At 42.9% G+C, this 12,077-nt stretch overlaps 1 protein-coding gene across 1 annotated transcript in view; it reads left to right on the plus strand.

Moving 5' to 3' along the window:
* Nucleotides 1-3,722: 3,722 nt before the first annotated feature.
* Nucleotides 3,723-12,077, plus strand: part of Gramd2b (GRAM domain containing 2B) — a 72,177-nt gene continuing 63,822 nt past the window's right edge. The window contains exon 1 of the mRNA XM_028888320.2: nt 3,723-3,938. Within this exon, the coding sequence (XP_028744153.1) occupies nt 3,856-3,938 (83 nt within the window). The 5' untranslated portion in view covers nt 3,723-3,855. The remainder of the gene's footprint in view (nt 3,939-12,077) is intronic.

Below are 12,077 nucleotides of genomic sequence, written 5' to 3' on the forward strand. Positions count from 1 at the left end.
AAAAACATTAAGTAAATAAGAAATTAATTTAAAGTCTTAAAATTGTAAAGAGTGCTGAAGTGAGGGAGGTTTTTGCATTGTGTCTTCTGTTCTCATGGAACCAGATATATGCTAGTGGTTTGGAACTACCCTTTGGCCCTAGGACCTTTTGCCACTCTGCCCTTTTCCTCTCGATGCAGGCAGGAAACATGGGTTCTGTTTCATCTCTAGGCAGAAATCTTGAGTGATTAAATGTCCTAACATACACCATTACCTGGGTTGGAAATTCTGGTTCAGAAATCTTTCTAGTGATTTCAAATGTCTTGTTGTTTTAAAGGCTCCATGGAAGGTGCTTCCGTGGCTACAATACACTCTTCCACTGTCAAGGTTGTGTTCACCAGACTTTCTTATTTCATATCAAGCGTTCAAAAGTGATCGGCCTCCAGTAATATTTCTCAACTTGGGTTCTTACAAACTTTTCTTTAAGTCTTAGAATTAGCCGGGCGGCAGTGGCACATCCTTTAATCCCAGCACTTGGGGAGGGAGAGGCAGGTGGATTTCTGTGAGTTCAAGGCCAGCCTGGGCTAGAGAGTGAGTTCCAGGACAGGTTCCAAAGCTACACAGAGGAAGCCTGTCTTAAAAAAACAACAACAAAACAAAAAACAAAAACAAACAACACAAACATCTTAGAATTAAGCTTTCCAGTGACACTGCTCCACTTTCTTCCTCCTCTCTCAAAATCTTTCCATTTTCCCCTTCAGATAACTGGCTGTAATTGAAAACACGAATGGACTGATAAGTGTTTCTGGGTTACTTTGACCATGAATCCTGGGCACGGGTAAATTATTATAGAGCCACCAGTTTTCTTCTTGAAAAATCATAGGCACCTTCCAAAATGTATCATCAGACTGTGAGTAACCATACTGGCCTGTGAAGCCAGTTAATGTATAGTCATATTGACTAATAGATATACACCCTGCCATGTTCTGTGAATTAGGTAACCATTTGGTCACACACCACAACCACACCTCTACTCAAATTTCCAAACTCATTCTTTGAACTCTACCCTTGAACTTGTGACAGATGCTCAGTGGATCAGACCAATGCTAAGTAAAGGTCAACATTGGACCAATATTCTAAACTATTTGAAGTTTCTACCTCCAAAAAGATGAGTTCACATTTTTCTACCAAAGTTATTTCAATAACTGGAATAACTATGAGTTGGAATTCTTCTTTGATGTTAGAAAAGAATTTAGGTTTCCAGAGGCCTGAAGGAAGAAAAGTAATGAGTTTCCTATCAGCACAAGGTCAAAGTGCCTCCAAATCTTCAGCAACATCATCTGCCTCTGTCCTACACATGAGACCTCCTTATTGACTGACTGATGCTATATTGTATACACTGTGCTTGATTTGATTGTACAGTAGTTGGAAGAGAACCTTGATTCATTGTTGGTGGGGGTACAAATTAATACAGCCATTGTGGAAATCAGTTTGAAGATTCCCTTCCCCCAAAATAGAAATAGAATTACTACAAGGACCCAGCTATCTCACTCCTGGGCATATGTCCAGACAACTCCAGAGCCTAGCACAGAGACATTGGCTTCCCCATGTTTATTGCTGCTTCATCCACTGTAGCAAAGAATTGGAATCAACCTCATTGTCCATTAATGGATGAATGGATCATGAAAATTTAGTGTGTGTGTGTGTGTGTGTGTGTGTGTGTGTGTGTGTGTATGCATGTGTATATTGAAATACTACTCAATTCTAATTGAAAATGGAGTTTAAAAAAATTGTAGGAACATGGTTGGGGATTTAGCTCAGTGGTAGAGCACTTGCCTAGCAAGCACAAGGCCCCAGGTTCGGTCCTCAGCTCTGGAAAAAAAAAATTGTAGGAACATGGACGGACTTAGGATGTATAATATTAAGTAAGGTCACACAATCTCAGAAAGAAAAAAAACCCACATGTTCTCTCTCATATGTGGAATGTAGCCAATAATCTATGTGAATGTGTAAACAAATGTACATGTGGGTACAGAACACATGAAAAAGAGACCACGAAAGTCTCAATATTAGATGAAGAAAGACAATACAGGTGATGAACATGAGTTATAGAAGAAGATAGAAAGCTAAGTGTCTTTCTAGTTCTGATTCTGTTCATCAGTCCTTTTGGTTCTGCATAAGTGCATAGAATATATTGGATACTGAAAGTGTAAAACTGAAGGTGGAGCTTCAAAGCTTCTGTCTTAAATGCCAATTTGCTTATTTGTTTGTTCTAGACAAGGTTTCTCTGTGTCACCCTAGCTGTCCTGGAACTCTCTGTAGACCAGGCTGGCTTCGAACTCAGAGATCTGACTGCTTCTGCCTCCCGAGTGCTGAGAGGTACCCCACTACTGCTCAGCCGGAATGCCAATTTTAACGGTAGAGAAGTTCACTGAGCTGTATAGACTTTGGTTCTGGTTAATTTTTGTGTGGGACGTTTTCACCTATTTGCCTATTTTGTAATAAAATTTATAAAATAAAAAAAACAATAACTGGAAGAATAAACAATTAGCGTTTGGTGATGTAATTAAAACTTAGCAAGTAAAAACAAGGCAGGTTACTCACTCCTGGTACTTTACCCACAAGCCCCACCTCTATGACCTCCTCTAGCTCTGCCTCACTTACAGCCACACCACTGAAGTCCTAATCTGAGACACTAAAGAGTATTTTAGCGCTCTTTAATTCAGCTGTAAGAGTGTGCCTGAATACTTACCCTATTTATCCATCAAAAGGGAACGTTAAACACATGGAACCATGTGACCCAGCATGTCTACTTTTAGATAAGCATCCGAAGAAATAGAACCACAGGGACTTGAACAGACACTCGGTCACCGGTTCATAGTCAGCATCATTCAGAACCGCGGAAGGTGGGACGCCCCCAAATGTCCATCTGTATATACATAAAAACACATCTGCTGTGCTGGTCGGTGGTGGCGCATGCCTTTAATCCCACCACACGTGAGGCAGAGGCAGGCAGATCTCTGTGAGTTCGAGGCCAGCCTGGTCTACAGAGTGAGATCCAGGACAGGCACCAAAACTACACAGAGAAACCCTGTCTCCAAAAACAAAACAACAACAACAACAGCAACAACCAAAACCCATCTACTTATGGAAGATGTAGACATGATAATGGAATATCCTTCTGCCAAACCATACCCACCAAGATTGTTAGGGAAGTTTTGAAGGTTGTATCGCTGCCTCTCCCATCTCTTACCCACTGAAAAAACTAGACAGGATTTTAAAAAGTGACTAATTATTTTTGTTCCCTCCTGACAAACCGAGGGGCTCCATTGTTAGCACAGAGAGACTGTCCCCAGTGAGATTACCCTGTGTGGATAATTTAGGCGAGGCAGTGGGCTGGCCCGCAGGGCACTGGTGTGAGCTAGCACCACTCAGTGCGGTCCACTTCCTGCCCAGTTCACCCTCACCCCCATCCCCCACCCGACCCCACCCCCGCCCCAGATTAGCCTGGGAGGGGGGGCGGGAGAAGACCCAGAGCGGCAGGCGGCTACTGCATTGTCTGGTTAGGCAAATGTTTCACCTGCTTGGCCAATTAGCGTCCTCTCCCAGAAAGACGAGTTCAACAGGTTTCCATTTGCTCTCCCTCTGCCTCCTGGGTTGGGGAAAAGGGCTGTCACTTTGCTTCGACCCTCCCCTTCCCTCCCTCTGGGCTCTTCCAGCCCGGCTCGGACCAATCGCGCCGGCTCCAACGTGTCCAGGTTGGCGGCCCCGGAGCTCGGCCGCCTGGATGCGTAGGGCTAAGGCGCCAGAGGGCCGGGAGCAGGGTGCCCCCGAGTAGGGAGCCAAGTCCTGGGGTACGCCCGGAACGCGGCCCCGATGACTGAGCTCCAGCAAGAGGTGGAGGACGCCAAGCCCGCCAAAGTGCTCGGCAAGAGAGAAGGCAAAGTTGGCCCGGTCCAGTAAGTGACCTCTGGGGGTGGGGACGCGTCCAGACTGAACTGCTAGCTTGCGTTCCGATGGGAAAGGCTTTCTAAACTTCTGTAGAGACCGCTTGCCTCTGTCTCTGTCTGTCTGTCTGTCTGTCTGTCTGTCTCTGTCTCTTTCTCTCCCTCCCTCCCCCTTCTCCAGCTCTTTTCTTCCCTTTCTCCCTGCCTTCCCTCATTAAAGATGCACTATCTATTTTGCGATCCGGTGGTGATGAGAATTATTGGATCCGAAAGTATGATTGATGATGTTTTCTAATTCCCAAAAGAGATCTGGGGAAACTCCTCAAATCTCGGCGTCATGTCAAGAAACCTTGCTAAGTTCTTCCATTTGTGATTGATCTATGGGAAGATCCAGGTCTCTGGTTATTGGATGCCATGTGTTGATCGCTTTCACAATAATGTGTACTTTATTTGATTTAGAGCTCGTGGCTGGCTCTCAGAGTTCCTCTTCACTGTTTCCACCTAAGAGAGAAGTCGTTGGAAACAACAAGTATACTTTCCTTCCAAGTCTGTGTGCCCTTACACACACACACACACACACACACACACACACACCATTTACAGCAGCGTGAAGGAACACTGAAATATGTACTAACACACCAACACTTCAAATGCTGCTGTGTCTGTACTCTTAAAGCATTTCCGTGCATATTGGATTTGAACATTATCTGACCTGTAAATCCTTCGCACTGAGAACAAATATTTCCATCACAAGGATTTGCGCCCTGTAAGGTTACTCTCTTTCCTTTCCGGTGCTACTTTGAATGCTTGTTTAATAATCTAGAAGTGTGGTTCTTTTAAATGATTGTTATTCTTGTTCCTCTTTTTAAAAGAAAAAAAAAAGGAATCTGACTAATTTGCTCTATCACCATAGTGTGTCAGAACGTTATCACTGCAACATTAACTAATGGCACAAATCAGTATCTAAATAAGCCCAATTTTATTTCACGCTATTAAGTTGTTGGTGAGCCTGGAATGTTTTATTGATACTACTATCAATGATAATTTCTAAGAGTGAAGACTCAACCCGTATGACCATCATGTAGGTGTTTTGTTGTTGCTGGTGTTCTGTTTGTGAATCACAGCCCTGTTGCACGCGAGGACTTTCAAGCATGACTACAGGCTCTAGATCAGCATTTCTCAGCCTGTGGGCCATGACCCCTCTGGAGGTGGAATGACCCTTTCACAGGGGTTACCTAAAACCATCAGAAAACACAGCCATTTACATTACGATTCCTAACAGTAGCAAAATTATAGTTACGAAGTAGCGATGAAAATAATTTTGTGGTTGGGGGTCACCATAACATGAGGAACTGTATTAAAGGGTCTCAGCATTAGGAAGGCTGAGGACCATTGCTCCGGGTTCTGTTATTTGAGTTTTCATGGAAATTTGGGGAGAAGAGCTGTTAGCCGCTATGGTCTGTGGTTTCAAGGCTGTGGCCATTCTGTCTCCTAGGTCTCTGTTCCCCTGACCTCTCTTTTCTTTGCCATCCAGTGTCCAGCAGCGTAAGCTAATGTTCCTCATCCTGCACTTGATCTTACTGGAAAGGTCGAGAAGTGGTATAGTTTCCTACTTGTTTTGATGAAGAGAAAACGGTGCCAGAACTAAAACCCCCATAAAGTGTGTTTTTTTTTCTCACCCCCAAATAAAATACTAACTGTATAATAATAATTCAGATCTATGACCGGGTGTGATGATACATGCCTTCAATTCCAGCACTCTGGAGGCAGAGGCAGGGGAATCTCCATGAGTTCGAGGACAGCCTGATCTACATAGCAAGTTCCAGGACAGCCAGGGCTATATAGAAAAACCCTGTCTCAAAAAATCCAAAAGTAAATAAAGAACTCAGATCTAAGAAAAAGATGGACTATTAAGTAACACCTGTTTATCATGTTTATGTATACTTTATTTCTCCAAAGAAAACTCAGTATGGAGAATCCTTTCACTGTGATATAGACATTGTGACTAGAGCGTTGAGTGGCAAAGGGGACTAGGGAACCTGGGTCTTGAAATTCCTAGTCCAAGATTGACCCAAGGCAGTCTACTTCCAGTTACACAAAGAATAATGACTCAAGTCTACCGAACAGCTGCCAAGCTTTGAAATCTCCATGTCCCGGGTGTCTAGATCCGAGGATAAGACTGTGCTTCGGATTGATTGGAAACTCTACCACAGCATCGGTACAAGTTTTGTTCATTCAACGCTTAGATATTAGGGAAATGCTTTCATAGAAAACAATAAGCCTGACCATACCGAAGCTCATAGCTCGGATACAAGCCTTTCATTTGGAACAATCCATTTCACAAATTCATTTCGGTTAACAAGTACTGCAGTACCTACTTGTCCAATCATGTGGTCAGTTCAAAGATAAGTGTGGTTTTGCATCTGTCCTTCTGGAACTCAGAAGAGTGGTAGGATGGGCAAGACTCAAAGGTGGCCATTGTCACGTTACGTGGACAAGGTACTGTAAAAAAGTTTGACCTCTAACTGGATCTTCCGTGTAGTTGAGATATCTTAACTCTTGCCATCTTTGGTAAAATGTGGCAGAATTTGCTAACTTCTTTGTCCCTACAAGGCAGCACTTTCTAAGCCTGCCAGAGTCACTTTTGTTTCCATCTAGATTTTAGGACATTTTCTTTTGAGCCCTTCAACTCTTGCTCTGGGTCAGGATACGAGTTACTTAAAGAAGGGAGTGTTGTCGTGGGTGTACGAGTGTGATAATGTATGTCCCTTGGAATCATTTTAACTTACCAGATGTTCATGCTTCCTTCTGTGGGCTTCCAAGTGTCTCGGTAAACATTTGTGGGAAGGTACTAGAATGGCATCCTAACCACACCGCCTTCTGACCCAGAGCCTAGCCTCCTAGGTCATAATAGTGGGCATTGTTGAGAACGCTTGCTATGTGAGAGAGAAGATGCTCAACACTTCACACTCATTTGCCCACAGAATGAGACGGGCATCATTATAACTCCATTTTACAAATAAGAGCGTTGAAGCTCTGAGAAGCTAAGCAGAATTAATATGACAGCAGCTCCGATTCCAGCCCACATCCTCCCTCTCTAGATAGAAACACGGGATGGTAGTTTATCCCTGGGCCTCAGTTCCAGAGTCTGTACACCAGAGCGGCTCTCCATAGCCTACTCTAAAACACAGAGTTTTCTGCCAAACTTTTAAGGTCCTTCTAATTCTGGATGCGCATAGACCATCTCAACCTCCTTTCCAAATATTAGCCACCTGTATATCACTGACAGTGAGGTAGTCACACTAGCAGCCCTGTATTAAAGAGGAAACACTGAGCACCACCATGTCCATACCCAAATTACTCACAACAGTTAAGCCATAGAATCAGCCTTTATCTATTAATGAATGAAGGGATGAAGAAAATCTAGTCCATGTGCACAGTGGAAAATGTGGTATAGAGATGCTATTTGGCTTCAAAAAGGCAGGGAATCCTGTCATTTGGGACATGGATTAACCAAGAAGACATTATGCTAAGGGAAATAAGCCAAGCTCAGAATGACAAATACTGCATGATGTCATAGAAGTAGAATGATAGTTAGCCAGAGTACAGAGTGGGAAGGAATGAGGAGTTGTTGATCAGGCCACAGAGTTTCAGGGCTGATGAGATAGCGCAGAGTGTAAAGTCAGCTGATGATCTGAGTTGGATCCCTGGGTCCCAAATAGTAGAAAGAGATGACTGGCTCCGCCATGGTAGCTTGCAACCGTCCATAATTCCAGTCCCAGAAGGTCTGATGCCCTCTTCTGGCCTCCAAGGGCACTAGACACATGCACAGTGCAATTACATGCATGCAGGCAAAACACTCATATGCCATACACATAAAATAAAAATAAATACATTTAAACTGCTAATTTAAAAATCAGGATAATGTTAGCTCAAAAGTAGGCTGCTGGAATAGCCTGTGCGAGGCCCAGCACCAGAAATATTAATAGAGAAATTAAATTTTGAAAATATTCTTACAAAACTGACAAAGGAGACACTATAGAGAAAGAATAGAGTTGAGTTGTCTCCAATCCAGCTCCCTCTGCTCACCTCTGCTCCTTTACACGGAGTTTTTTCTCTCCTTTCTCTTTTATCTCTAGACATCAACTCCGGTTTTCCTTCATGTACAGCCTTCTGCCTATCACTAGCCACACACGGCCCCTCCTTCCTTATCAGTGCTCACATTGTATAGATGCCGTCAGTTGTTGGAATTTAATGTTGCTGTCATAATAATTATTCATTGTTATTGATGGGTTAGTTTGTGCCAAGGGCTGCCGTCAATTGCTGGCATATCTCAACCCACACACTACCCACTAGATGCTCTTGGGTATCTTTACCCTAAGTGGGAAAGGGCTATAAACTGATTACATTCCTGCCCCCCCCCCCCATACACACACACTAAATTTCTCAGGAGTTTATTGAAGGTGACCTACAAATGGTGACTTTTAAGAATGGTTTGCTGGTGAGCTAGGGAGGTGGAGACCCGTGGCTTCCTAATTAAGAAATCTGGCAAGCTCCTACCTGCATTCAGCCTGACTGTGTCAGGGGGAGCGCCACATGCTCAGTGTCTGAATCACACTTTCTGTCAGCTATTTTTAGGGACATTTGCTTGCCTGTAGCTACTGCTTTTGCGGTCATTGTGCTAGACATTGAGGCAATTGACTCTCTTCTCACCAAGCTGCATGTCTGACGTTAGCAGGCAGTGAACCTGGGGCTGGAGCGATGCCTCAGTAGTTACGAGTACATGCTGCTCTTCCAAAGGACCCCCGACTTGATTTCTGGTGCCCTACCTCAGGCAGCTCACAACTGCCTGTAACTCCAGCCCCAGTGGCATGGGATACTTCTGATCTCTGCAGTTCCTCTCACACTTATGAGCATGCCCACACACAGACACACACAATTAAAAATGATTTTTTAAGGGCTAGAGAGATGGCTCAGAGGTTAAGAACACTGGCTGTTCTTCCAGAGGTCCTGAGAGTTCAATTCCCAACACCCACATGGTGGCTCACAATCATCTGTAATGAGATCTGGCGCCCTCTTCTGGCTTGCAGGGGTACATGCAGACAGAACACTGTATACATAATAAATAAATAAATTTTTTTTAAAAAATTAATTTTTAAAAAGATACTTTTAAAAGTGCAGTTTTCCCTTTTTTGACCCAAAATAGATAATTTAACTGTATATTTTATTATCTTGGCTTTCACTATTTTTATTACATTTTTCATTCTGATTTTCCATGTACCATGACATGAACAGTTCACATATAGCTCAGCATTTTTTTTTGACAAATTATCAAATGACTCGCTCCTTAAAATTATAGATCTGATTTAGTAGTGGTCAAGGTACTATTTCTGAGTTTCAACAAATGGCTAGAACTAAAGATATAATTCTCAGCAAATGTTATTTTGTATCATATCCTGAATAATGAATAATGAACTACATTTGCAATAAACATTTTAATGCAATTTGTCTTTTTAAATCTGAACTTTAATAACCTGAGACATACGGATTTAAATTTAAGCTCAATGAGCAAGGTCTTACCCTACATGCATAAGGTCCTGGATTTGACACCCCCCCCACACACACACACACCAAAAAAATAAATAAATAAACAAATAAGACTATAGAAATCTATTTAACTCCATGTGTAAGTAGAACAGGAGAATGGATTGCATGATAGAAACATTGCCTTCAAAAAATGCTTTCTGGTATTTTCAGTAGTTATTTTGGGGACACTTTTTTTTTTTTTTTTTTTACTTTAAATTCAAGTTCAAGGGGCTGGAGAGATGGCTCAAAAGTTATGAGTATTTGCTGCTCTTCCAGAGGACCTGGGTTTAATTCCTAGTACCCATTTAGTAACTCCATTTCCAGGGAGTCTGATGTCCTCTTTTGGCCTCTGAAAGCACCAGGCACATACGTGTTATACATATGCATATATGGACAGATAGATAGGTGCATATCTATCTATATATATGCAGATAAACACTCATACATAAGTAAAATGAAATCTTAAAAATATTTCAAGTTTAAGTAAAAATGAGTAACTTGCAGTAAAAGTTGCCCATAAAGCTTTCCTGGGCTTTAAATTTTTTTCATTACATTTAAAACTTGTGTGTGTGTGTGTGTGTGTGTGTGTGTGTGTGTGTGTGTGTGTAGGGGTGCAGGTCAGAGGAGTTGGTTCTCTCCTACCATATAGATCCTTAGGGATCGAACTCAGGCCCTCAGTTTGGTGGCAAGAACCATGCCCAACCATCTCACCAGTCCTCAGTTAAGCTTTTCATGATTTTTAAATTTTCCTTTTATTACATTTATGTGTGTGTGTGTGTGTGTGTGTGTGAGAGAGAGAGAGAGAGAGAGAGAGAGAGAGAGAGAGAGAGAGAGAGAGAGAGAGAGAGAGAGAGAGAGAGAGATGTGTGTATGGAGTCAGAGGGAAACTTCCCAGAGTTGATTTTTCTCTGTCCACCTTCATCGCGTCCTGGAAATAAAGCCTTGACAGCAGGCTTTACCAGCTGAGCTACCCCGCCAGCTCTGTCAAGCTTTTTAAAGCTACGTAAGATAATGTTTGGGTGTGCCGTGTTGGGTGTACTTGACGGTCAAAGTCAAAAGTGAGTGAGTGTCCTGAATTGGAAACAAGAGAAGAAAGTCAGTCCTAACCAAGTGCAACTGGATTTCTCTAGTGCTTCACTTCGAACTTTGGAAGTTCCCAGTCAGTACAAGAACCTATTATATGTTATGCTTCTGTCCGTGTGTGTGTGTGTGTGTGTGTGTGTGTGTGTGTGTGTGTGTGTGTTCATCTTTCTCTAAGTCATCAAATTCGACAACCCCAGTTCAGTGGCTAGTTTAAACTTTGGGGTAGGAATTAAACATTAGAGTATATTAAAAAATGCAAAAAGTACGTTGGAAGGCAGTCCTCAGTGATGAGACATTGAATGATAAAGATACACATGTTCTGGTTTGAAAGTGTTTGAAAATAACTGTAGTGAACCAAATCAGCTCTATGGCTGGGTTAATATCACAGGAAATTGCAGGTTTATCCAGAGAATCAGAGTTGAGATTTTGGGTCTTGCTGGAGCCTGACTGTTTAAACTGTGGGATGCAATCCACATATGGGATATATTACTGAATGTGTGGGAGTCAAGAAAAATCTGGCAGCAGTCACGGGTTTCTGAATGAAATTACCACAGTTAATTCAAAATCAAACACATAGTGAACCTTAGGTCTTCCTGGCCGTGTTGCATTGTGGGTTTCTGTACCGCCCTGGTTCTGAGCGCAGAGCAAGTAGACGTTGTAGGGTGCATACTGTCTCGCCACATCATGCCAGCAAACACTGCCTGAAACGCCACCCCAGATCCCAGACTGTTCTCAGTTAAAAACTGTGGTGTTTTCACCGCACATACAAAGTGTGCTGCTCTTACAGGCATGTAACAGATTAATTATGGATTAATTGTGGGTAACAGACTTTTTAATATTTTCCTGTCATTATTCCCCGCCCTGTTTCAAATCAGTATATCTTTGGATTATAATGTTAGAATGTTTGAGTTTTGTAAATTGCTGTTTTTAAGTTGCTGACTTGGAGAGTGTTATGCCCAGATCCCGGGGACCCCCAAACCACAGAGACCGAATCCCATATGTAAAAGCAAAGAGCCTTTATCTTCAAGTTCTGAGCTTGGTCCCTCTGTCTGTCTGACTTAGTGGTGAGAGCAGAGAGCACTGAGCTCGGGTGGGATAGAGTTATTATCATAGCAGTGGTTGGGGTGAGGGGATTTCCAGGGTTCAGGACCCTGATTGACTGACATTTGTTTAGGGGTATCTATAAAATAGAAGCAGGTGTGTGTGAGACTCAGGGACATCTGGCCATTTTATCTCACCTTATCTAATGGTTAGAATGTTTAGGATGTCAGGTACTTCCCCTTAGATGCAGGCCCTCCCTGGGTGTTATTAGCATAAGGCTTTTCCTGGGTAGGAGTGTTGCCTGCCAGTAAGCCTGTCACAGAAGCTGTGTCTGGGCCTCTAAGCCTGTCATGGCAGCTGTGTGGTCAAGCTGTTTTGGGGCCCCACTACAGAGAGATGGCCCAGGTATCAAGGACACTGGCTGCTCTTCCAGTGTTTGAT

The sequence above is a fragment of the Peromyscus leucopus genome, chromosome 19 (genome assembly GCF_004664715.2).
Source record: "Peromyscus leucopus breed LL Stock chromosome 19, UCI_PerLeu_2.1, whole genome shotgun sequence".
NCBI classification, from domain to species: domain Eukaryota; kingdom Metazoa; phylum Chordata; class Mammalia; order Rodentia; family Cricetidae; genus Peromyscus; species Peromyscus leucopus.